The 25,081-nt window shown below is 43.8% G+C and overlaps 1 protein-coding gene across 2 annotated transcripts in view; it reads right to left on the reverse strand.

Annotated features, from left to right (window-relative positions):
• TRPV4 (transient receptor potential cation channel subfamily V member 4) overlaps window positions 1–25,081 on the reverse strand; it is an 84,902-nt gene that overhangs the window by 16,818 nt on the left and 43,003 nt on the right. For both annotated transcript variants that reach the window (XM_083146212.1, XM_083146220.1), the window contains exons 6-12: window positions 15,750–16,048; window positions 8,223–8,402; window positions 7,432–7,590; window positions 5,493–5,585; window positions 4,652–4,725; window positions 4,380–4,545; window positions 1,291–1,357 (exon numbers count right to left, since the gene is read on the reverse strand). In XM_083146212.1, the coding sequence (XP_083002338.1) occupies window positions 1,291–1,357; window positions 4,380–4,545; window positions 4,652–4,725; window positions 5,493–5,585; window positions 7,432–7,590; window positions 8,223–8,402; window positions 15,750–16,048 (1,038 nt within the window). The remainder of the gene's footprint in view (window positions 1–1,290; window positions 1,358–4,379; window positions 4,546–4,651; window positions 4,726–5,492; window positions 5,586–7,431; window positions 7,591–8,222; window positions 8,403–15,749; window positions 16,049–25,081) is intronic.

Consider the following 25,081-nt stretch of genomic DNA (forward strand, 5'->3'; position numbering starts at 1 on the left):
GCCTATTAAAAATTATGCTACATAAGTGCTGCTTACCTATATGCTCATTGCCAGGGGTTCCATGCTCATTGCCAGAGTTTCCATGCTCATTGCCATGTGGGATTACATGCTCATTGCCAAGGGGGAATACATGCTTGTGGTAAATGAGGGACAGCCGCCGCCAGGCAGAAATGACAGCCATTGACAGCCGGACAGAGAGCAGGGAGCAGGGAGCTGCTTCTGTGATGCCATTGGAACCAGGTGGGAGTCGGAATTTGTGGGTTTCATGTTATCCTATGGGGAAAACGTTCCAGCTTTGCCTAGCAGTATCTCCGGTTCCCGGGGGGCTAGAGACGCGGGGTTGGGCTCGTTGGAAAGCCCTGACCCTCAGCTACAAAATGGGCCTATTTAGAGAGTGGGCATGGAGCTGTAGCTCCATCAGGCCCATTGTTAATCCGGCTCTGCCTGCGCATGTACAAGCCATGGGAGAAAGACAGAGGCATCCTTCGGATCCACTCCTCAGAATTTATGCAGAAAGTAGTCCTATGGAAGGTATATATAGGCAACGTCATCTTTAGATGGCGTTGCCTATCATGTGCAAGCTCTGGGGAGCTTTGGTTTTATATGTGTAGTTTATAGGAGATAATTGGTTATTTAGTGCCACTTCTCATGTTCTCAGCATTTGTATGGTTACAGCAGGAATACCAATGGTGATATTTAATGTCACTAATGTACCCTGACTATACATGTCCCACTACAGGTATTATTATGTTCTGCCTAAATGGTTATACTTAACAAACTGACAACTATATTTAGAACTTAAGGCCTGAATCATGTTTAAGTAAAGCATAGAAAAAAAAGAAGCAATTGGCAAACCATGTAGCAGTGCAGGTAGGGCAGATGTAATGTGCAGAGAGTTAGATTTGGGTGGGCTATGTTCAAGCTGAAATTTTAATTACAGTGTTAAAATAAAAGCTGCCTAACATTTGTAGGCTACATGCAACAGTAGTATTTACCCTGCACAGAAAAAATATAACCCATCTAAATATCTCTGCACACGTTAAATCTGCCTCACCTCAGTGCAACAAGATTTAAGATCAGGCCCTTAATCTGAATATATAGTATTGCTACACTATGTAATAAGGGTTTCCTATCAGTGTTCCACTTCCTATTCTCATTGTTCTATTTCTGTTCTCCGTGAAACATTTCTCTCCCAAACACATAGCGGAAACGATTATGGTACATCTACCTGCGCGGTGGCACAGGTGGCAAGTTTTCCAGAATGCTATGACCCAGTTTTCTCCTACATACCTGAAGCGTATCCAATCATAAAGAGGAGGTACACCAAAAGAAACCTGAATAAATCCTTAAACAGGATCTAGAAATCAGAAGACAGGATGTCAGGGTAGGAACAATGTTACCTTATATCTTGCTTTCCGTGTACAACTAATTTGTTGATATGACTTAGATTTGTATTGGACTGGTATGTCTAACATTAAAATACAACGAATGATTTATGCACAGTGTAGAGGAATATAATCTGTAGCCAATGTATTGCTATATAGTGAAACAAAACCTTCTGTCTGGTCGCACATGAGCAATACAACAGATTAGTAATAACAGTAATCAGAGACTCAGTTTTTGTTGAAGAGGAAAGTATACCTGATAGTTGTACATATATTACTTACTGTCTTGATAGGAAAGTAAATTACATTATATTGAAACGGTTGTTACGCTTCTGTAGAGGTGCTCATATGTAGGCAATGGGAAAGTGAAGTGCAGGAAATCAGCAGTTTAATCAGTGCATTGATGCCATCTACTGATCATCTGTCATATTAACAGTGCTTCATAGTTTTACACAGGAAGGGAACTCTGATTAATAAGCAATGTATGAAATTTAGCAAACGGATTAAGGGGTATTCATTCCTGGATTCCGACTGTCTGAGCGTTACAATGCATGGCTCTACAGTATCCCGACAGGTGGAATGTTCCACCTGTGGAGTGGCCAAAAGGGGGAGTGCTGGCAAAAATGGCCGTGGATTGTCAAGAAACGGCAGCGAATTTGACAATCCATGGCCGTTTCCAACAAAACAGATTAAATTGGTTTTAAAGTTGGATCGGTTTTGTCGAGATCCACCTTCAATGATGTCAGAAACTACAGCATTGAATAGGAGGCGGGCGCTATTTCCCCTGTCAGAAATATCACCTGGGATTGAATATCCCCCTAAAACATCAGAAAACACTTTATGATTGGTAATATGACAAACTGTCTGCCTACATTAACAGAAGATCAAACTAAAAAACTAACACAAGTATTCATCACTGTGTCTAGTAAATATTAATACTGAAAAGTTATTGGGGAAGATGTATGAATCAGCGTTAAGTGCAGAAATGCACTTAACGCTGGTTAACTGGGGGGGGATTATGATTTCCCTAATGTATCACTAGCGCATCCAACGTACGCTAGTGACAGCCCACCGAGTTATGCTCGTGGTGCTGTCCCTTGCAATCCCCCCCCCCCAGTGTGCAATCCCCCCGGCCGCTTCGCCAGCTCAGGACTAGCGTTGTCCTATTCCCCACTGTGGGGACAACGGTGTCCTATTCCCCACTGTGGGGACAACGGGACAACACTAGCCCTGCTTCTGGCTTGGGCTGCGCTGGAGATCTCGCGGTTTTAGCGAGATCTCGCGCATGCCCAGAAAGCTGGCCCGGGGGGGGGGGGGGAGCCGCGATTGCACATGCGCAGGGGGAGCCGATAAGGAAAGCCATTCACACTGGGCATAACAGCTCTCCTTATCGGCTTTGGGGGGTTAATACATCTGCCTATAACGTTTGCCCGATTCTCCACGTTATGCTGGAGAAGCGTGGCTTGTTATTTAAAAAAACGTTATAGGCAGATTGATACATCTACCCCATTGTTACTTTTTTCCAATATATACTTTTTTGCTCTATTAATGATTATATTTAGCCTGGTGAAAACTGTGGTAAATACATAGAGGCATATGTATCCTCCTGTTTTATATAATGCAAACAAAAAAGGTCTTTGCATCATTTTTTGCATAAATAATGTATCACCAGTATGTAACATTTTACAAATTGATCATAATAAAAACACAAAACTGTTTTGGAAAAAGCACTGCAAAGCAAACCCCAGGTTCAAGTGATGTTAGCATAGGCAGTTTCTTCTAGATCTGCAGTGAGGGGATCTTTTCCCTCTCCTTTAGGTGCCAATACACAGTGCAATGTAAGGGTGCGATGCCATGTGCTCTCCTGCGCTTATCCCAACGCACAACACAGTATGTACGTACTATTTTGAACTAGACCATATCGCATCTAGTTCAAAACGCATGGTGCTTTAGCACATCGCATGCGTTTTGAATGGTGCTTTAGCACATCGCATGCGTTTTGAACGAGATGGGATGTGATCTTGTTTAAAACGCACTGCGCGCATTGCACCATGTATGGGCACCTTCTGCTCCTCCCCCTGACCTGCTTCCACCCAACCCTACAGACATCAGGGACCTTTAAATTAGACTGTAGTGCATTGGATCCTTTATAAAAGACAAACCACCAGGCTTACACATACATATTCTTCTTCTTTAATCAAGGTCACAAATTTTGTCAATATACATATATTATGTATTATTGTAAGTTCAATAAGTGCAGAAGATTGCAGATCCCAAGCTTACTTGTGCACATGCCGAATGTTCAGTGAGCTGAGCTGTCCTAGCACTCAGACATAAATACAAATAACAATTAGGTTTGTCGCAATGCGATACACAGCAAATTTACCCCATACAATCACATGTAATGTGAAACATGCCCCATAATTGACTGAAGTGTAAGCAAACGTAAAAGGGATGCAGGTACTATAAACTATCAGAGAATATACAGCTGGCCATGATGAGTTAGGAGGAGGAAAATAACCATGCTTTAACAATCATTACAAGTTTCTGGACAAAGGATGACTTACACTTCAGTGGCACCGATACCCTCATCCTCCTCCTCAGCAGCACCTGTATGCTGTAATGCATTCATGTAGTGCCATATGAAACACATTTAGTAGCACCAGCAGCTGCAGCGAGTGGTCAAAAACATAAGAAACTGATTTACTGATGAATCTGGCATAGACGAACCACACAAGTGAATGGTAAACCCACAACAAAGCTGGCAGATGGAAGTCTACAATTACCCAAGCCTGAATTATAATTCATGGTTCTTATTCTGAAAATAGTAATGATGCTGAGGAGGAGGCAAAACCAGAGACACATATTTTGCTCATGCCCATCCTAAGCCTTGTTTATGATCAAAGTGATATCCCCAGACCAAATAAACCATGGTATAGAATAACACCACTGACATACCAACCATATCAAGGTTAATGGAGTTATAGCCCTCACCTTCTGTAGCATAATGCTGTACGTTCCTGTGAGTTTCAAACCTCTGGTGAAGTACAATGCATTCATCCACCCCAAAACCAGGGCAAACACCATTACAGCCAGGTAAGCTTCTACGCCAGCTATGTACAGGGCAGCGGTGATGAGGATCAGTACCGAATAGATGAAGCTGGAGACAAAGAAGACAGAATCTAAAATAATATACAGCGTAATGGCACATTTCTGTAATAAGGTAGGTCTCTACACATTCCTTTAGGTGTAGAACAGGAACTTACTAAAGCAGTTGGAAAGATCCATCTATAAACAAGGAATTTACTCCAGGACACTTCTTCATAAATAGGTCTTTCATCTTGTTTATAAAAAAAAAAAAAATATGAAAATTAGTTGACAATTTTGTTTTTAGCAAATTACAGATATCCTAAAACACAGGGCCATAACGAGGTGTGTGCCAGCAGTGCCTTACACACAGCACATCTGCACTGTGGGCACACTGCTGGTACACACCTAGGGCAAGATGCCCTAAGCTTCAAAAGTGATAAAATGGAGAGTGATTAACAACCAACCAATCAGCTACTACCTGCCATGTCACAGCCTGTGTTTGAAAAATGTCAGACAGGAGCTGATTAATTGGTTGTTTATAACTCTCCATTTTATCACTTTTGAAGCTTAGTGCATCTGGCCTCTAGTCTGCAGAGCGGGAAGACACCTGGCAGGAGAGGCGCTCTCCTCGCGCTGCATCCTGCTGCTGCTACTATGCCTGTCATGTCAGTGTGAAAGGCAGCAGCAATGGCAGTGCTGTGCACCTCCGATGACCCCCAATACTATTCTCCCCCCCCCCCCCCCCCGCCCCACTGCTGGCTGCCTCTCCCCCACTCACAGGCAGCAGGGCACTGGAGGAGGTGTATCTAATCCTACCCGGGCGTCAATCCCTGCCGAGCAATGATTCTTGCCGCGTCTCCTTCATCCACTGCTCCCTGCTCTCCTCTCCTGCTGCACACACCCGCCAGAGTGAGTATTTCTCCCTGCAGCCCTATCCCAACGTCTGTCCTATTCTGGCAATGGGCGCCAACATGTTTAGTTACAGCACTGCTTTAAAATAGCATAATAAGCACTTACATTGGAAAGAAAGAAGAACACTCCAGTAGCCAGAGTTATGAGCTCCCCTGCCAGTCTCAGGTAGTCCACTGTTGTACTATATGTGTAGGGGGGCTGAAAAACAAGAACACACACACACTTTAGCTATAGCTTCTTATTATTATTTATTACTTACGGCGACAGCATATTCTGCTGCACTTTACAATAGGGAACAAACAGTAATAGAACAATACTGTAATAACAAAGGGGTGAGAAGGCCTGCACGCAAGGTATTTATATAGCTTCCATGTTAATAGAACATCTTGTCTGTAATTCCTTTAGAGAGCACTTAATGTACACAAAAGTTTATAGGTGTCTCTAGGGCCCTTATTCTGATCGGTGCGGTGTTTTCCGCTTGCGGTCGTACCACCGATGTTTGTCGTCTGCGCATGTGCAGAGGTCACTCTGCGCATGTGCAAGCGGTTTCGCCGTACGTTTTTTTTAGACGCCGCACAGGGGGCGGAGAGGGGCGTGAAGGGCTACTTAGCCTCATTACCCTATGCATACGCCCCGCGTTTCATGGGCATTCCCATGCAAACGCTGGGCGTATGCATGGTAATGAAGCCGTGACGCATGTGTAGGGGGCGGGCATCTGACATCGCCGGATGTCAGCTGCCCGCCCCCATACATGATTTCATACGGACAAGTGTCTGTGTGGTCTAGGGTGGCGGGAGCTGGTGGAGCGTGCGGCCCTGCATTCGATGGTCGGCGACCATCGAATGCAGGGGCTGCTCCCAAGATGGAGGAGGCGTATCCCCGTCCACTTTCATGCGGACCGCCACATATCCGCGTACGGACGGAGGTGGCGATCCATATGGAAGGCGGGGATTCGCCTGCACGGTCCTGGCCGCATATTCTGATCTGGCCGCACAGATCAGAATAAGGGCCTAGGTCCCAGTATCAGGTTGCATTATAATGAGTATTGGCTCAGCCAACAAACTGGTTTCCTCCACTCTCTCTAATTAAACCCCCCACCCCCACCTGTAAAATAAATTGTTCTCCCCTGAGCACAGCTCTAAAGGATAATGGCAGAGTTTTGCACAGGGCTCTTATAGAGCAGCTTCACCCGACAGACAGACAGACACGCTTCAAAAAGTTAGTAACAATCTTCCTATTTCTCTTTTCGGAAGCTATGCATCAATTACGGTATCTGACCCAGACCGAGAAGTCCATCGATGGAGCCGCATCACAAAGGACAGCTCTTATCGGAAGAGCTGTCCTTTGCATTGATAATCGCATATGTTCATAATTGCATATGCAATTATTATGAATGTGAAGCCCGGCCTTGTGGGGCAGGATGCACTGGCGGACTTTGTTGCATCCCGCACTTTTTCTGCAAAATTCCTGGTAATTTCTCATGAACAATAAATGAAACGAATAAACCAATGAAATCTATGTGTTAAGGTGACCATACACTACTGAGAGAAGAAGTATGGCCATCTGATCCCCCTTGAGACACCCAGGAACTGCGATACATGGTATGATATGGTCCAAGTCGGAGGTCAGAGCAGGCAAGTCTGACCTCTGATCCAATGCGCTTGTGACGTCGCATCGGATCGGATGTGATGTCAAACACATGCTATTTAGGCCAAGTTCGTAGGAATCAGGCGAAAGCGGTACATATCGCATAAGTGTTTGGGGGACATTAGCCCCCTAATGAGCCACAATCACAAAAACTTCATATCTACATTGATCTGATTAAGGGTCAGATGTATCAAGCTTCAAAAAGTGATAAAATGGAGAGTGATAAACAGCCAGCCAATCAGCTTCTTACTGCCATGTTACAGGCTGGGTTTGAAAAATGACAGGTAGGGGCTGATTGGCTGGCTGTTGATCACTCTCCACTTTCTCACTTTTTGAAGCTTGATACATCTGGCCCAGTGTCACAGCATTTAACAAATTCTAATCCTTTCACACTCACTGTGCCCTCCATGGGTCTGTAGTATGCAATTAAAGTAAAGATGATCATGGCAATGAGGTAGGAGATAACACTGATATAGAAAGAGACTGCACCAAATTTCCTCCACTTATCTCTCAGCAATTCATTGATGGGTTCAACTGCCAACATTTCATGGCGGTTCTGCATGGATACAAAAAATAAAATAAAAAAAAATAAATAAAAAGAAAGAAAGAAAGAAAGAAAGAGTCAGCACTGCAGTAGCTAAAATGAATAAAAACAACCAATAACTGGAAACCCAAAGAGCAAACTATATTATATACCTATTATTAATAAACTCCTTGTTCAGTATGGTAATCAAAGGATTACACACATACACGCTACACTGAAATGCTAACCAAACAAAATATTACACCTAAAAAGGGCAAGTCAGTATAAATGGATTAAAGAACACAGTAAATTATATAAATATAAGAAGTCAATTGAAAGAAAAAAATTCATACAAGGTGTTCAAATCCGTGGTTTAACAATTTTGCCTGAACAAGTATTCGGGAGCAAATGGTCATGCTCTGTCATCCATTACCAGATTTTTATTCTAACCAGCTAGATCTGGCAAAATATCTGCCAGATAATTGTATAGTGTATGTTTAACTTTATGGTGAGATTAAGCAAAGCTTGCACAATGATAATGCGGAGAGAGATAAAGTACCAACCAATCGGCTTCGAGTCATTTTACAGGTGAAAGATCTGCCCCTACATTAGATCAAGCTAAAATTATACAATTATATTCTGCTCATGAAAGATTATAACCTCACCTCAACCTTACTGTTGTAAACTAGGATTTCCAGCACGGACACCTCTTCCCCACAGGTGTCCAAGGAAGATAAGTCATAAAGAGATGAGTAGACGGGGCCATATGCCCAATCGCGGAATTTACGGGACAAGTGCCTGGCATCTTCATCTTTTATCTCTAGCCGGATAATATGCTGAAAGATCTAAACCAAAACATAAAAATGAATAAACTAATTAGTATAGCAACATACAATATATTTTAAGATTGAAACAAATTTGGTTTTGATTTCATCTTCTCTACCTGAAACCAGGGAAAACATTTTTGGTGATCTTTAAATTATGTTTACTACGATAAACCTATCACAGATTCACCTGTTCAATACTTATCACCTAGATATCAGCGGTTTCAGAAAAACTGGCGATTTATAGGTCAATATGCCTTTAATTAATTCAAATTGCTAAGAAATCAACCAGTAAATTCTTAAAAGATATATATTTGTAGATGACAATGCAGTGTTTATACACAACAAATCCTATATGACAGTACTGCATGCTCTGCTTCAGTAGTACCAAAGCCTAGAGTGCTCATGTAATTATCTGTACTAACACCAGAGGGCAGCATAAGCAACAAAATGAAAAATGGTTTCCGTTTCCAAGGTTTATTTAAATATGCAACATTATTCTGAAGACACCAGGACGCAAAGCTTGTTTTATGGTTTTGCTTCACCCATGTCAACAGTAGCTACTGTAATAACTAAATATTAGAGGTAAATAAATAAAAAAAAACTTATGAAAAAACTTGCAAAAGATAATTTTAAATAGATTAATGAAAACTATGTAGAAAGTTTGATCATAGGATTACATTCCTTCTTCTGTGAACCAGGACAATCAGTGCATGCTTTATTACAGCTGCCAACTTAGTACGTGACGTGTATTACATTACTTGGCGGTTTCCCTGAAACACACTTCTTTACAAAACAGTAACAAATCAAATAAGAGGACATGACCTGAATTACTAAGAATGGCATTTTAGGTCTACTTCCAGCAACTGATTAAAGAAAAAAAGTTTCATGATGAAGCCTAAATATTATTATTTAATAAAGCAATACATAAAAGTGATGGTAAAAATGGGGTAAAAAGTTCACCTAGTTCCACTTCGTATGTGACCTCCTCAGTGCTACTGAAGACCCTGCTCCAGCTATTGAAAGCTGGCACTACACCTTGAGATTATGGGGGATATTCAATTCTTGCAGATTTTTTTAGAGAGTTGGAAAATCTGCACATTTAGACGATTTTTGGTTGACTTTACATTCGACCTATTCAATTCACGCTCCAGGCTCGGTGGCTCGCCACACTTCATTAACTCAGCTCCACGCCGACGTGGATAGTGGGGGTATGAACAGGTCGGGAGGACGCGTATCTCGTGTGCTCGTCACGCTTTGGGCTGACGTGGATAGTGGGGGTGTTTCAGGAACACATTCACACCTGTCATGTCAGGAAGGTTAAAAATGGTCAATGGTTGCCACACAAAGCGCTGACTGACTACGCTAACTGCATAATGCTGACTACCCTAACTGCGTAAGCTCCAGTTAGGCGCAAATGTACACATAGTCGCAGACACAAGCTGACTGCGCTGACTACGGGAACACAACGCTGATGCTGACAGGGATGCTGACTACGCTGGCCACAGGAACACTATGCTGATGTGCTGACAGGGACACTACGCTGACTACGTGGCACCGTGAAACTACACAAGTACCAATTTGTTAAATTAATTTGGTTAACAGATTTGGTTCCGCAGCTGTTTTTGAGTATTTTTCATATGCACGGGGTGGGGACCCACTCATTCAATATGCACTGCACTGGGTCCCCGTTTATTAAATATGTACAGGGCGGGACCAGCTCATTGCTCACTGCTGCCTGGGTCACCTGTCAGCTCAGCCAGCGTTGTTCACCAGACTCCGCTGGCGCCACTCCCCCAAGCCGCCATGGGTTCTGCCACATATGTAGCTATGCCACTGAAAATACCCCAGGAACATGGAGGAACTGAAGACATTTGCAGTAGAGGCCTGCCACAGCATCACCAGGGATAAAACCCAGCGTCTGGTGAGGTCTATGCATTCCAGATGTTGTAATTGACTGCAAAGGATTTGCAACAAAATATTAAAAAGTAAAAGTCTGATTTAGGATTGTTTAGTGTGTCCCATTAGTTTTGGTCCCTTAAAAATTGGGAGGCACATATAGAAACCAATGTAATTCCTACACCGTTCACCTGATTTGGATGTAAATCGCCCAAATTAAAGCTCAAAGTCTGCAGTTAAATCACATCTTGTTTGGTTCATTTCAAACCCATTGTGGTGGTGTATATAGTCGAAGTGTTGATGTCCCAATATTTATGGACCTGACTGTATGTTTAACTGCAATAAAATGGTGTGCTAAGCATACATGCTAGTGTACGGACTTGCAGACAGTTAGGATCCCTTTACAATGGGTTGCAAGCTTAAATGTTCTGACCAAAATACAACAAATCCCCTCTGTTTTATTTCTTTGCTACAGACACACAGATTCTCAGTATATTATTGTTAGCACTGATAAGTAATGCTGCTTTCCCACTGCAGAGCCGGTTAAAGTACAGGCAGTGGCGTAACTATAGAGGGTGCAGGGAGTGCAGCTGCTATGGGGCCCGGCGGCTTGGGGGGCCCCAAGGCAATCCCCTGCACCCTCATAATTTTTTAAAATATTGTCGCCTGGGCACTGAAGTGTCTGTGTGATGAGCAGCAGACCCGGCTGCTGGTGACGCTGAGCTGCGGACAGTGCGGGCGGCGTCGCAGAGCAGGGGACCAAGCGGGCAACTGGAGCCGCTAACCTAGAGTATCTGCAGGCACGGAACTGCAGCAACGATACGCAGGAAACCCCGACGACGGTCTGGAGCTGCCCAGGAGGAGATTGAGCAAGTGATGGGAGCCGCTAAGCAGGACACCTGGCTGCTAGCAATTAAAAGCTCGAGACACTGCTGGTGGCGTCACAGAGGAGGAGACCGAATGGGCGGCTGGGGCAGGCAGAGGTACACGTTGTTACTTGTGTAATGGGAAACGGGGGGGGGGGAGTAATTCCTGTCAGGATCTTTTCAAATCCTTCATTCCCGCCCCTCACCCACTCCCTGAATCACTCACTCCCTCGTCCATATCTCTTTCCCTCCACCTCTCCTACCCCCCACACCTCTCTATTAATCTCTATCCTCCCACTCTTTCTCCTCCTCCCCATGTCTCTCCCCTGCTCTCTTTTTTTCTCCCTCTTTACCCCCTCTTTCTCTCAACACTCTTACACTCCACCTCACCTTTCTTTAGCTCTCTCTGCCCCTAGTCTCTCTCTTTCTACTCTCTCTATCTCTCTCCTTCCCACAACTTTCCCCATGCTTCCCTTTTTGTCAGTCTCTCCCTCTTACCCCATTTTTTACATTCCTTTTTCTCTCCCTTCCTCCCTGATATTCTCACTCACTACTGCTTGCACTCTGTCTCTTTATTTTTCCCTCTTTTTAACTGAAGCCCTCTCTACCTGACTACTCCTCTCTTTCACTCCTCTATCTTTTTCGCAGTCTTTCTCGACACTTGCTTTGTCTTTCACTCTTTATTGGACCCACGTGAGAAGCATTATTTTAGTGACAGTGGGGTGGGGGGGGGCCTTTCAACATCTTGCTATGGGGCCCACAAAGTTCTAGTTACGCCTCTGAGTACCGGTATTTTTAAACGGTATTTAAAACAGTATTAGCATTCACATTGCACTAGATTACCGTTTTAAATACCGTTTAAGTGCTATTTACATCGCAGTGAACCGTTTAAAAAAAGAGTGCCTGTCTTTAATAACCCCCCCCCCCCCTGGTACCTGCCCTGCACCCCCCCCTCCCTCCCCTGGTAACTGCCCTGCACCCCCCCTCCCCTGGGTGGCTGATTTATATGCACAGCGCTCATTACACATGCGCATAGTGGGAACTACTAGTTACCATCAGCCCCAGGGACTATCCGGATCCCAAATGGACCCCACCCCGCTGCCTCCCCACTGCCCTGCATCCATCCCCAGCCACAGGGAGGGACCTGAAGTGCTGTGCCCATGCCGGACCCCGCTGCCTGGATCCCCCACGCAGGTAAGTGCCAGGGGAGGGTGTGGGTGCGGTGCAGGTACCCTTCCAGGAAAGGTACCAGGGGAGGGGGAAGTAGTGTGGGATTTTAAATACCGTTTAACCCCTTCCCGACATTGCCTTTTTTGTTAATTTTTTTTTTTTCCTCCTTGCGTTCAAATAAGCGTAACTTTTTTAATTTTCCGGCTATATAGACACATGAGGGCTTCTTTTTTGCGGGACAAGTTGTACTTTGTAATGGTACCATTTACTATACCGTATAATATTCTGGGGAATCAGGAAATAATTCAATGTGGGGTAAAAAAAAAAACGCCATTCCACAATTTTGCGCTGGTTACGCTTTTTTTGGAGTTCATAGTTCGTTTAAAATGATGGGTTATCTTTATTCTATGGGTCGTTACGATTCTGGTGATACCAAACTTATATAGTTTTCGTTATGTTTTACCACTAAAAAAAAAATAGCAACTTTTACGGTTTTTCTAATTTGCGTCGCGTCGCCATGTTCTGCGGCTTATAACTTTTTTATTTTTCCACCTACGGACCTGGGTGAGGGCTCATTTTTTGCGGGCTGAAGTGTACTTTTTAATTAATACCATTATGGGATATGGGCGACTTTCTGATCTCTTTTAGTTATTTTTTTTTGGGTAGGCGATGCGACCAAAAAACGTAGTTTTGGCGTTGGGAATTATTTTCCGTTTACGCCTTTAACCGTGCGGGATAACTAATGTTATATTTTAATAGATCGGACTTTTAGGAACGCGGCGATACCAAATATGTTTATTTTTTTTATTTTTTATTTATTTTTATTTGTGAAATGGGGAAAGGGGGGTGATTTGAACTTTTAATATTTTTTTATTTTTTTTTATTTTTAAACTTTTTTTTTTTTTTTTTTTTTTACTTTTACTACAAGGCCCCCTAGTGTACTTGACCACTAGGGGGCGCGATCGCCTGTACTAGGTTCAGCCATAGAGCTCTATGGCTGAACATAGTGATTTTCAGCACTTCCTATTACATCCTGCCTCAGGCAGGATGTAATAGGAATGCTGACACGGCCAGCACAGGGGTCTACATTAGACCCCTGGCTACCATGGCAACCGATCGGCACCCTCCGATCTCGCCGCGGGGGGCCGCGATCGGCGCCGGAGGGGGGCGCCCCCCCTCCGATCAGCTATTTAAGCACTGCGGGCGCTTTGCCCGCGGTGCTTAAAGGGTTAAACGGCCACGATCGGCGAACTCGCCGCTCGTGGCCGTGAGAGCAGGTGCCTGGCTGTAATATACAGCCATTACCTGCTCTCTTTCAAGCCAGCTCACTCCGTGAGCTGGCTTGATTCCCCCGCAACCGACATATGACGTAAATGTACGTCATATGTCGGGAAGGGGTTAAGAGGCATTCCCACTGCCTTAAAAATGGTATTTAAACATGTAGGACTTTTTAAACGGGTTGAAATATCGGTTAACTTTAACCGGTATTTCAACTCTGGCGCTTTCCCACTGCTGCCTTAAACGGTAAATTGTGGGGAAAAAATGGCAATTTACCGTTTAAGAGCTGCAGTGGTAAAGGGGCATAAGAGACTTCTGGTTTGTATACATATATATATAGCATTATTGCTGCCACACAGCTCATATCATGTATATAACATGGGTAAAACCAAGAATGGGTATATTTCTTTCTCTTTCATATGTGCAAATACTGATGTACCAGACAATCTAATGTCAGCTATTGTACAGACAAGTGTAGGTTGCAAAACCAACTTCTCCATAAATTACAGACATTTAATTATAGGAACTCTGGGCAAAAATAGGCCAATACATACATTTTTTTCTAAACTATATAACCGTAATAATAAGCACTCCTGACCAGTGGCGTAACCAGTGGTGTAAGTCCAAATTTCCCGGAGGCAAGATAAATATTGGTGCCCCCCCTAAAAACACAAACACACCACCTTATATAAATATATGCATGTATGTATGTATGTATGTATGTATGTATGTATGTATGTATGTATGTATGTATGTATGGATGGTATCTGCTTCTAATGGAACAGGTCATGGGTTCTAATACAGAGTGTGAGACGGCAAAAACTATGTTTAGAATAAAGAGTGTGACATCTATGGTCCTGCTAGAAGGGGAAGTCAGCTACAGAAGCGATATTCATGGCTTTCAATTAACTGATTCAAATTTGCAGGCAGGGCTGGCATCAGGAATTTTGGGGCCTGGGACTCATTTCCAGTCCAGGCCCCGGGCCCCCCCCTCCTCACTTGAATTGCCATGACCCTATCTCCTGCTCCCCTATCTCCTCTCCAGCTGAGCTGCAGCCCAGAGTGCAGGCTTCTTCAACTCAGGATGCCTGTGGCCAATTAAAATGCAGCACCGGCTGGTGAGCTAATCAGAGTTCGGGTACAGACAGCCGCTCTGATTGTCTGCCGGTACACCAGCTTTGATTGGCTCAATAGCCGGTGCAGCATTTTAAATGGCCGCCGGTGTCCTGGGTTGAATAAGCCTGCACTCCTGGACCTGCTTTGTTCAGCGCACAGTCAGGGGGTTGCGATGGGCAAAATGAGCTGCCCAGGCCCTTCCAGAGGCCGGGGCCCGGAACAGCTGTACCCACAGCACCCCTCTATTGGAAGAGAAGAGGTGCTCCCTGGGGAGCAGGAGCCTGGCGGCAGATGACTCCATTGCCTCCCAGAGTTACGCCTCTGGGCGTAAATACAAAATGTGCGTGCCCCCACCAGAAAATTTTGGCAATATCCCCCAGTGTTAAGACCACAATAGAAAACCCTGCCTTACCCCTCTGCTTGCTGCCAACAGGTCTGTGACCGGAATCTACAGCTCTACTTCCCAGCGCTCCTCCAGCTACTAATGAAAAATGTCTGCTACAAAATGGCTGCCCCTAATGGCAGACCGGTTTTAACGATGCTAGGGAGGAGACCGCCACCTCCTCTAGCGTTGTCAAAAAACTGCCTGCTGTAAGAGGGAGGGCATTCTGTGAGGGCCATTTTTCATTAGCAGCAGGAGAAGCCCTTGGGACGAGTAGATCTGCAGGTAACGAAAGCAGTGCAGCCCACACAGACCCCGTGGTGGTGGGGAGGCAATGAGTAAGTGTGGGCGCCAGGTAAGCAGTGGCACCTGTTACGCCACTGCCCCAGATGCTGTACCACTATACATCCCAAAATGTCCTGCCACAGATTTGCTATTTGGCGATGCTAAAACTTTTTTAGTGTATGCTGGGATGTGTACTCCCCCAATAGCTGCAGGGTTGCATATTACCCATCGCCAATACGGAACATTTCTTTTATTAAAGGGAGCAGAAAGTTAGCTGATTATTTGTGCTTGGTGGCTTTTATTCTGACAAGGTGGCACAGCTTGTGGTAACTCATGGAGATATGGAGCCTCTTTAACAATGTGACTACTCACCCCTATTTTGCCAATTTTTGCTGCCATCATTAGGGGAGACATACCATCATTGTTCAATATCGCCTCCAGGCTACAGTCTGGGTACAGTTTGGCACACTTGATAACTAGAAGATCATACATTTTGGTAACAAATTTGGTATTCTCTCGTGTGTTGTCTGCAATAGCAACCAACGCATGCAGCACGTTGTTGCCCCTTGAGTCCTGGCGACGTAAGTCTGCTTTCTTGTGAGCATTCTCTGTCAGGTAGTGCACAATGTGAGGTTGGTTGGTGCAAGCCGCAAGTGATAGAGGGAGTTCACCTAAGTGCAGCAAGAAACCATTATTAGATCATGTTCAAAGACACAAAAACACATTTACAAATACACTCTATGAGAATGCATGTATTATAGTTTGCAAGAAGCTCATTTATAGTGTGCAAAAGCAGGAGCCAATAGCATAATTGTTTCTGCACAACCATTCCTCATTACTTTTCCTAACTACTTCAGACATTCCTTCCTGCTCCTTTGCACATTCCAATTTGGTTGTGTCTACAAATGAAATTAATTTGCAACCCTGGTATAATTACTCCATACACTGTACAGGCCTTAAACAGAAACCATGGGTGAGATTTAATAGGATGAGAGATTCAGAAAGTGAGAGATTTTGGAAGAAATCTCCTGTTTTTTTTAAAGCGGCAATCATTTACACTTCAACATCAAACTGGTTAAGCAGTGTAAATGATTGCCACTTTAAAAAAACTGGAGATTTCTTCCCAAATCTCTCACTTTCTGAATCTCTAATCCTATTAAATCTCACCCCAGATATCTGATCAGATCAGAACTTGTAGAAAGAAACAAGTGAGACCCATTTACAACCATCTACTGTTTTGAGAAGTCTGGCAAGAAGTGGTCTTCATGGAAGAATTGTGGTCAAAAAACCATACCTCCAATGAGGAATATTGATTTGGATTGCTCTTTTCATATTTTAGATATTCAATCCCGGGTCACGACTGTCAGGACATTCCGACAGACATGACCCTGTCCCATTCTCGGCCCGATCAACAGCAAATCGGCAGGCGGGATTCAACGTCCCACCTGCCGAGTGCCGAAAAGGGGGCATGCCCGCGAGAACTGGCAGTGGAACATCGAGATCTGACCGTGAGCTTGACAATCCACGGCCGTTGTTGGCAAAACGAGCCCAACTACTATTTTAGTCGGGCTCGTTTTGCCGAGATGCCTGTTAAATGCTGTCGGGAAAGTCAGCATTGAATAGGTACCCACCGCCATTTCCCCTGTCGGAAATAGCGGCGGGGGATTAAATACCCCCTTTAAAGTTTGCAATTTGTTAATTAAAAAAAAATAAAACTATGAACACTTTTTGAAAGCATTCTTACTTTTGCAACATTTTCTCCACACCTGCCCAAAACTCTTGCACAATCCTGTGTATGCATGTATGTATGTATGTATGTATGTATGTATGTATGTATGTACACTAGTCACTAAATGTGTGAGTGGTAGCACCTTATAAAATAAAGTGGTATGCTGGGAAACAACACAAATCAAGGTATAAAAAAAAAAGAAGAAGAAGAGGTGATACTGTATATCACCCAAAGGTGAAATAAAAATAAAAACACAAATCTGGAAAGTGTAAGATCAAACCATAAATATAACAGTGTGTTCCTTCTTTTTTTTTTTAAGAGACTCCCAATCTGTCCCTCTCTATGGACTACTTATGTTTTTTTATCTTGAATTTGTGTTTTTTTTTTTTACCTTTACAAACCCATTGTGGTATATTTTTTTATGTGACCAATGTGTTCCTTATAAGGTTATCTACACTATATTATAAAATGTCCTATGTAAAATAGTTTTAGAAAAAAAAAAACACGCAGTACACACCATGTTATATTTATGGATTTATCTTTCACCAATCATCCATTTGGTGGTCTTAAGACGGAATATACTTTACACGTTCCAGAAAAGCTGTGTTTTTATGTATGTATGATAGATACACACACACACACACACAGATACATACATACATACACAGACAGACACACACACACACACATTAATGTATCACACATGCATACAATAGAAGGAAATATTCCATTTGATTCAGCAAAAATGTGGAACATTGGGAGTTCGATTGAAGGATTATGTCTCCCATAGCAACCTATTATCTATTATCTTCTAGAAGGTGCTAAATAAATAAGTAGAATCTATGGATAACATCCCATCTTCAACAGAACCCCCATCTTAGTAAGTTGACCCCACTGTGCACAGTGTTAAACAAAAAATACATAAGGTACTTGTTTCCTAGCACGGCAACACCGATTTAGATCGGGGTGGTCGTGTCGGAAAAATCGGGTCGATCGCATCGCATGCGATTTGGTCGCATGCGATGCGATCGACGCTACCGACCGATTTTGGACCCGATTTTTTTCATTGAATCCAATGTAAATTGGGTCCCTGGGACCCAATTTTACATTGGATTAAATGAAAAAAATTCCCAACCCCCCCAAATGTAAGCGCGTAAACTCCAGCCCACGATAGACGACAACCCGAAGCGTGGCGAGCGCAGCGAGCCCGCGAGGGGCGGCGGTACGCGTCCTCCGACCTTTTCATGCCCTACTATCCACTAGGGCGTGGAGTGAGAATAGAATAGTGTGGCGAGCGCAGCGAGCCACCGAGCCCGAAGCGTGGCGAGCGCAGCGAGCCCCGCGAGGGGATGCGGATACCTTCACAGGTAAACGCGTCCCTTCGCGGGCTTCACAGGTGTCCGCGTCGCCACGGACACCTGTGAAGCCCGCAAGGGGACGCGTATAACTGTGAAGGTATCCGCGTCCCCTCGCGGGGCTCGCTGCGCTCGCCACGCTTCGGGCTCGGTGGCTCGCCACACTATTATATTCTCACTCCACGCCCTAGTGGATAGTAGGGCATGAAAAGGTCGGAGGACGCGTACCGCCGCCCCTCGCGGGCTCGCTGCGCTCGCCACGCTTCGGGTTGGCGTCTATCATGGGGTGACGACGGGGACATCTATAATGTGAAATGGGTCATATTGGCCCATTTCACATTTTTTCACAATTTTTCACCATTTCAATGTTAAAAAATATTTTAACATTGAAGCCTATGCAAAAATCGGGGGCATCGCGTCGGGACCAATGTTAATGGTCCCGACCGACGCGATGCCCCCGATATTTTAACTTTCCCGACAAGATTTCAATGTTAAAATATTTTTTAACATTGAAGCCTATGGAAATATCGGGGGCATCGCGTCGGTCGCGTCGGGACCAATGTTAATGGTCCCGACCGACGCGATGCCCCCGATATTGTATCCTAGCCGGCAAAATGGACCTGATTTCAAAAGAAATCGGGTCCATCGGGGGTAATCGTGTCCCTTAATTAAGGGACACGATTACTCCAGATTGTGGCCGTGCTAGGAAACAAGTACCATACATAATTTGCCTTGATTTCTAAAATGTTGCATAACACTTTATTTATACTTAACCCTGGTGTATTGTAAAATGTATCCTGCATGCTCAGGTGTCACCACACTGCTGCTGTGGTAACGCTACCAGCGGCTTCACAACCCCCCCCCCCCCCCCCTTCCCCTTCCCCCCTTGCTCTGGGGACTGTATGCAGGTGTCTTAATTGACAGCTTAATGGCAGGTCTATATGTCATTAGAAGTGGATGTTTGCATAATATCTGCACGCATGCATATACAGCATATGCTTTATGATGGCTAATATAAGCCTGTTCCCAAAAATCTGATGGAGTATATTTTGTAAGACCCCAGTGTTTGATGGCAGCCTTATGTTATAATAACTACATGGAGGTCTTTGTTTATGGATTGTTCCTTCTAGAACATCTATGCTGTTGAATGGTCAGGTGATTTCTCATTATGAAGACTGGTTAAATAAACTCCCATTATGTATAGGTCTAGGAGGTAACAACCAGCCTAGGAGGTAATGGAGAAAGCCTTCTTAGTTAGCAGATTTGCTTTAGAACTCACTCAGGTGTAACAGCACACACAGATGATGTAAGTCAGACACAGGAGTGGCAGGAAAAAGATGACAATACCAAGGGACATAGGAGAATAAACGGCATGCAGCAGAAATAACTAAAGGGCTGATTCCGTTTGGTTCAGTAAGCTGTGAAGATCGCAGCTTACCGAGTGCCTGAGATGCTGCACGACACCCATCCGTACAGTCACTGACTATGCAAGTTGCCAAAGCCATTCACAAAGGGCAGCATCACATGCGCATAATAGACCATGCGCAGTCCCTAAAACATTGGGATGGGACTGAACTCACTTTATAGCAAGAGATTCAAAATCCCCCCTAAATACAAAGCATCATTAAAATAAATGGGACATATCTAGAGCTTATAAACAACTTTGGAAAATTGCCAAATAAGTAGCAGCATCCAACTTTTCTTAGTTCACACGGATTATGCCTAGAAGCAGGGGTGGCTTGGGAACTGAAAGTGTGCCTGGAAACTTTTGTAGAAGAGACACATCGTGGGCTGCTCCAGAGGTGCAGCATGCTGTGTTGTCATGGCAGCATCACTGGATGGCAGCGTTACTGAACTGCAAGAGATAGGATACAGAATTAATGGGGAACAAGCACTCAATGAGTGCGGTGGGCTGTCTGTCATGCGAGAGGTGGGGCCAACAAACAAGGTGTTTTCTATACCCCAGCCTACTGGGGATCTCCCATGTACACCCTATGGCCTATCTGGCAGCGACTATAACCATTAGTGTTAGAACCATAACACAGTTCATACATAAGAAAACCCTGTGTTGACTGTACTGATGCTATGCAGAGTTGTACTGTGTGTACGCATGAATTACATAGTCAAGCGTAGGGCTGGTACAGATGAACTCTGGTGATGACTGTTAGGAAACAAATAGTTATATGTTATGGATAGGGGCAGTCCAGCCACATAAATCTGCAACACTCTACATGTGAGCTGATATTATATACATTTACTTCTCCATTAAATATTTTGCGCACAAGTTGTGGTGAGTGGCTTGCTGCTAGTGTAGGCATGGCCAGCACTTAAACTTGTCTTTCAGATTGTCCACAACATGATATAGGGCCTGATTCAGACCTGATCGCTCATTTGCAAATTTGCAGATGACTGCAAGGGATTAGCTGCCACCCAGACGGGATGCAGTTAATATCCCGGCGGTCGGGATCCCGGCGTTCAGAATCGCGACGCCGGAATCCCGACCGCCGAAATGCCGACACTTTCTCCCTCCTGGGGTGTCCACGACACCCCTGGAGGGAGAATAAATTAGTGTGCCCGCTGCGTGGCGAGCGCAGCGAGCCCGCAAGGGGGGGCGATCCACGTCCCCCCCTTGTCGGCATTTCGTCGTCGGGATTCTGAACGCCGAGATCCCGACCGCCGGGATTCAATACTGAATCCACCCAGACAGAGTGAAAACCTGCCCTGTGTAAATCTGTGTCTGAATTGGGAAAATTTGGCAATCCCACATCCATACGCAACTCACTCACCACTGAATGATTTTCCCAGTCTGTACAAGTGTAAGTCTGACCTTCCAGAACTCTGCGTCAGAGACCGGGTGATCGAGGCCAGAGCGGACGTCACATACCCTCCCTTAAAACGCCTGGGCACGCATGCATTTTCTCTGACACTTCAGAAAATGGCAAGTCACCACCTCAAACACAACTTCCTTTCCGTCAAATTGTGAGTGGATTGCGATGATAAATTTAACTTCCCCTGATAAACGCTAAAAATAATATTAACGATGAGCAGTTGCAAAGTATAGTAGGAGCATATAACTCTAGTTAAACTCTGGATGAGGTGAATAAGGCACTGAATTTGCTCCTATTTTGTTCCAAACTCTGCCTTCAGGATCTAAATGTGTACATTTTGTGTGGCTTCATTACCTCAATATACAAATTCTGTCTTTCCAGTTTCATCATATTTGCTTATGAAGAGATGCCAATTAAACAGTTATTTGCCTGGTTTTCGTGAATGAAAGGGCCCTTGGTATTCTCACAACAAGCCTCTGTGGACTGTCGATGTTGTCATTAGTGAGAATATAATCTGCCTGTTCACATTCAAGGAACTCCCTTACTGCAGGACACGCTGGCTCAGTTTGTATTTATGTTCTGGGCACTCACTTCCTGACCAGGAAACACTATAAACCAGCACTGTGCAAGCAAGGGAAAGGCTGACCAGCATAAAATATATATAACATTAGCATACAGCAACCCCAGGCACCTCATGGAAATGTGCATCAGACACAGCAGTTCTATATCTCTGTAAATAAATAAATAAATTATATATATTACACACACACACACACACACACACACACACACTCTTTTACAATTTACTTACTATACTACAGATTTGTCCTACGGTTATACTGACATTTTTTTCTATCTCTGGTTATTATTACAAAAAATTATCCTGTCCACCTCATTACTGTCAGTGGTTCAATCATAAAGTATCTGGCAAGGGTCTAGAATTTCCCGGTAACGCCTGGGATTTCTGAGTCACTTCTAGGTACACCAAGTCCAGACATGTCTCTAGGTTGCTGATTGACCATTTGAAAAAGATGAAGGTGTGCCTTTTGCTCTATAACCTGAGGTGGCTAAAAAGAAGAGGACAAGTATGCCCTCATGGTTGGCAAGGCTAATGAATACTGTACTGTTGCTCTTCAGGTCTACCCTGATGGGTATTACTATTATCTTTCTTGTATTACCTTTCTGGGCATTACAAATCAGGGCTTATTACTCTGCATTTCTGGCAACCGATAGGACCATATTTGGCATTTCTGCTACCAGGAACAGATGGAATAAAAAAAAAGTCTAAAAAAACTTATAGAAAACAGCCTGATATCCTTGGTTCTCTAATTAATTCTTAGAGTACAGCATATAATTTTATAGTGTATATTGTATAGTGTATATTATTGATTTATTATTATGTTATGTATTTACTAGTGCTACTTTGGTATGGATTTACAATTCATTATTGTGAAGGTGGATTTTGTATCAGATTCCCTTTCACCATTCCTCTTTTGTTTGTTTTTTAATCCCTGCCTTTCCATGTTTATTGGAACAAAACTTCAATAAAATATATTGATGATACAAAAGAAACAGACCTGACAAGTTAGGGGAATTTTGAAAGGGACCGAATCCTTCATCATAGGGCCTAATTGAGAGTCGGACGCAGTTTAAGCCCTCCGCAGTGCAACCCTTTCCTGCTTTGTGTTGAGATCATTATATAGCATGGCATTATGCACACAGGTATTCAAGAATGTCATATAATGACAACTAAATACACTAAACATGTCTAAATAAAACCACACATTGTTAAATATGACAGACAGGGATGGAAATGGTCCGCGTGTAGATAAGTTAAACAAAGTAGCGCAAAGCTATATTTATGAAGCAATGCGTTTCATGTGAACATATAAAGCGGAACACACATAAGTATTGTCTGGAGTGAAATTGGGTGCATTGCCTAATGTATCCTGAATTTCTCATCATTTATGTGCATGACGGGAAGGCGGAATAACTATCCTTTTATCACCAAACAAGTCTCTCTGTTCTGTGACCTGTGCAAACGCTGGACTGTGTGCATCTGAAGACCAGGCCAGCACACCACAAATGAAGAGCACAGAGTTCATCCAATATAGGGTTACCACCTAGGACCTTTAATTCCGGACACATGTTAATTACACAGGTTCTGTGGCAGTTTAAAATCAGGTGAAGTGGAGTCTTGAAGTCAGCCAGCCACAGAACCTGTGTAATTAATATGTGTCCGGAATTAAAGGGACTAGGTGGTAACCCTAATCCAATATATAGTAACAGAGTAAGAAAATGTATTACTTTTCAGATTGTGCATTATATGGTTATATTGTAACTCCCCAAAACTACCCATGGGCTTACTGCACTGGTTATATTATTACATTTTATTTCTAAGGTACCACAAATGGTTCACAGCATCATATATATGGCATGCATTAGAACAATACTGGGTACACAGAACTAAACAGAACAGTAGCTGAAAAATAAACAGCACAGGTACCGATTAGCAGCACAATTTTCAGTACACATTACAGCTAATGTAGGGAAGCAAAAGAGTTGTCCGCATGCTACCAGGGGCAGGTTTTCATTGATAGAGATGAATGAACACAGGTGAGAAGAGAGGCCCATATAGATGGTAGCTGGTGGTTATCACACCAAAACAAGAAAAACAGGTGTTTTTTTAAATAACTTACAATCAAATCATTTATTGTCCCTGCAACATAAAAAAAATGCATAAGTGAAATTCCAAGGAAGAAAAAGGAGAGAGAAAGAAGTACTCACAATTCACATACTACAATTCATACTTAAGGGGGGATTCAATCTGGAGGTCACGGCGGTCGAGCTTGCTCGACCGCCGTGACTCTGTCCCATTCTAGGTCAGCTCGACCGAGAACACGCAAGCAGGATTCAATGTCCTGCCTGCAGTGGGTTGAGAAGGAGGCGTGGCCGTGAGTTGCGGTCGGGAAGAGGCGAGCTGCAGCCGGCAGCTCATCACTTCACGGCCGTTCTCGGCAGAATGAGCCTGACAGCTTGTGAAGTCGGGCTCGTACTGCCGAGATACCCTGTTCAGTGCGGTCGGGGAAGATAGCATTGAATAGGGCCCGGCGGGCATCTCCCCCGTGGGGAGATGGTCGCCGGTGATTGAATACCCCACTCAAAATAACAGATGGGAAAAAATTATTCTGCAACCGACTAGTATGGCAACCAAAGCACCTATAATGTTTTTCAGAGGGCAACAGGGAGAAAAGAGAATAAAAAGGATGCCTAAAATCTAAAATAATTTTATTAGCCTTAGCTTTTCCACTTTAAAAAAAAAAAGTCTGCCATCCTAGGCAAGGGTTGGACAATGACATTTTCTGCATCCTTGACTATCCTGTCTAGGGATCTCCGATCAGAGCACTTAGAATTCCCATACCATACCACAATGGCATAAGTCAAAAGACTCTCGATTACACAATAGAAATTCATAAGTATTGGCCTAGATAACCCTGCTGCTCGCAGTCTCTGCATAAAAAAAAGTGCAACTGAGCATTTGCAACTGCTATAGCAGTATGTGAGGACCAAGACAGATCTTCAGTAAATGTAATCCCCAAAAATGTAGTATTAGTAACCCTCCTCACCATTTAAAACCAGCGGTCTGCATCTTCTGGATCTTCTAAAATCTATGACCACCTCCTTTGTCTTTTTACCATCTCTTATATATTTGGCTACATCTGTCACTCAAAGTGTGTCTGAAGCTGTAACGCTGGGTTGAGCCTCTGACTCACATGACTGACTCACACGACA

This window comes from Crinia signifera, chromosome 1 (genome assembly GCF_055691185.1).
Source record: "Crinia signifera chromosome 1, ASM5569118v1, whole genome shotgun sequence".
NCBI classification, from domain to species: Eukaryota; Metazoa; Chordata; class Amphibia; order Anura; family Myobatrachidae; genus Crinia; species Crinia signifera.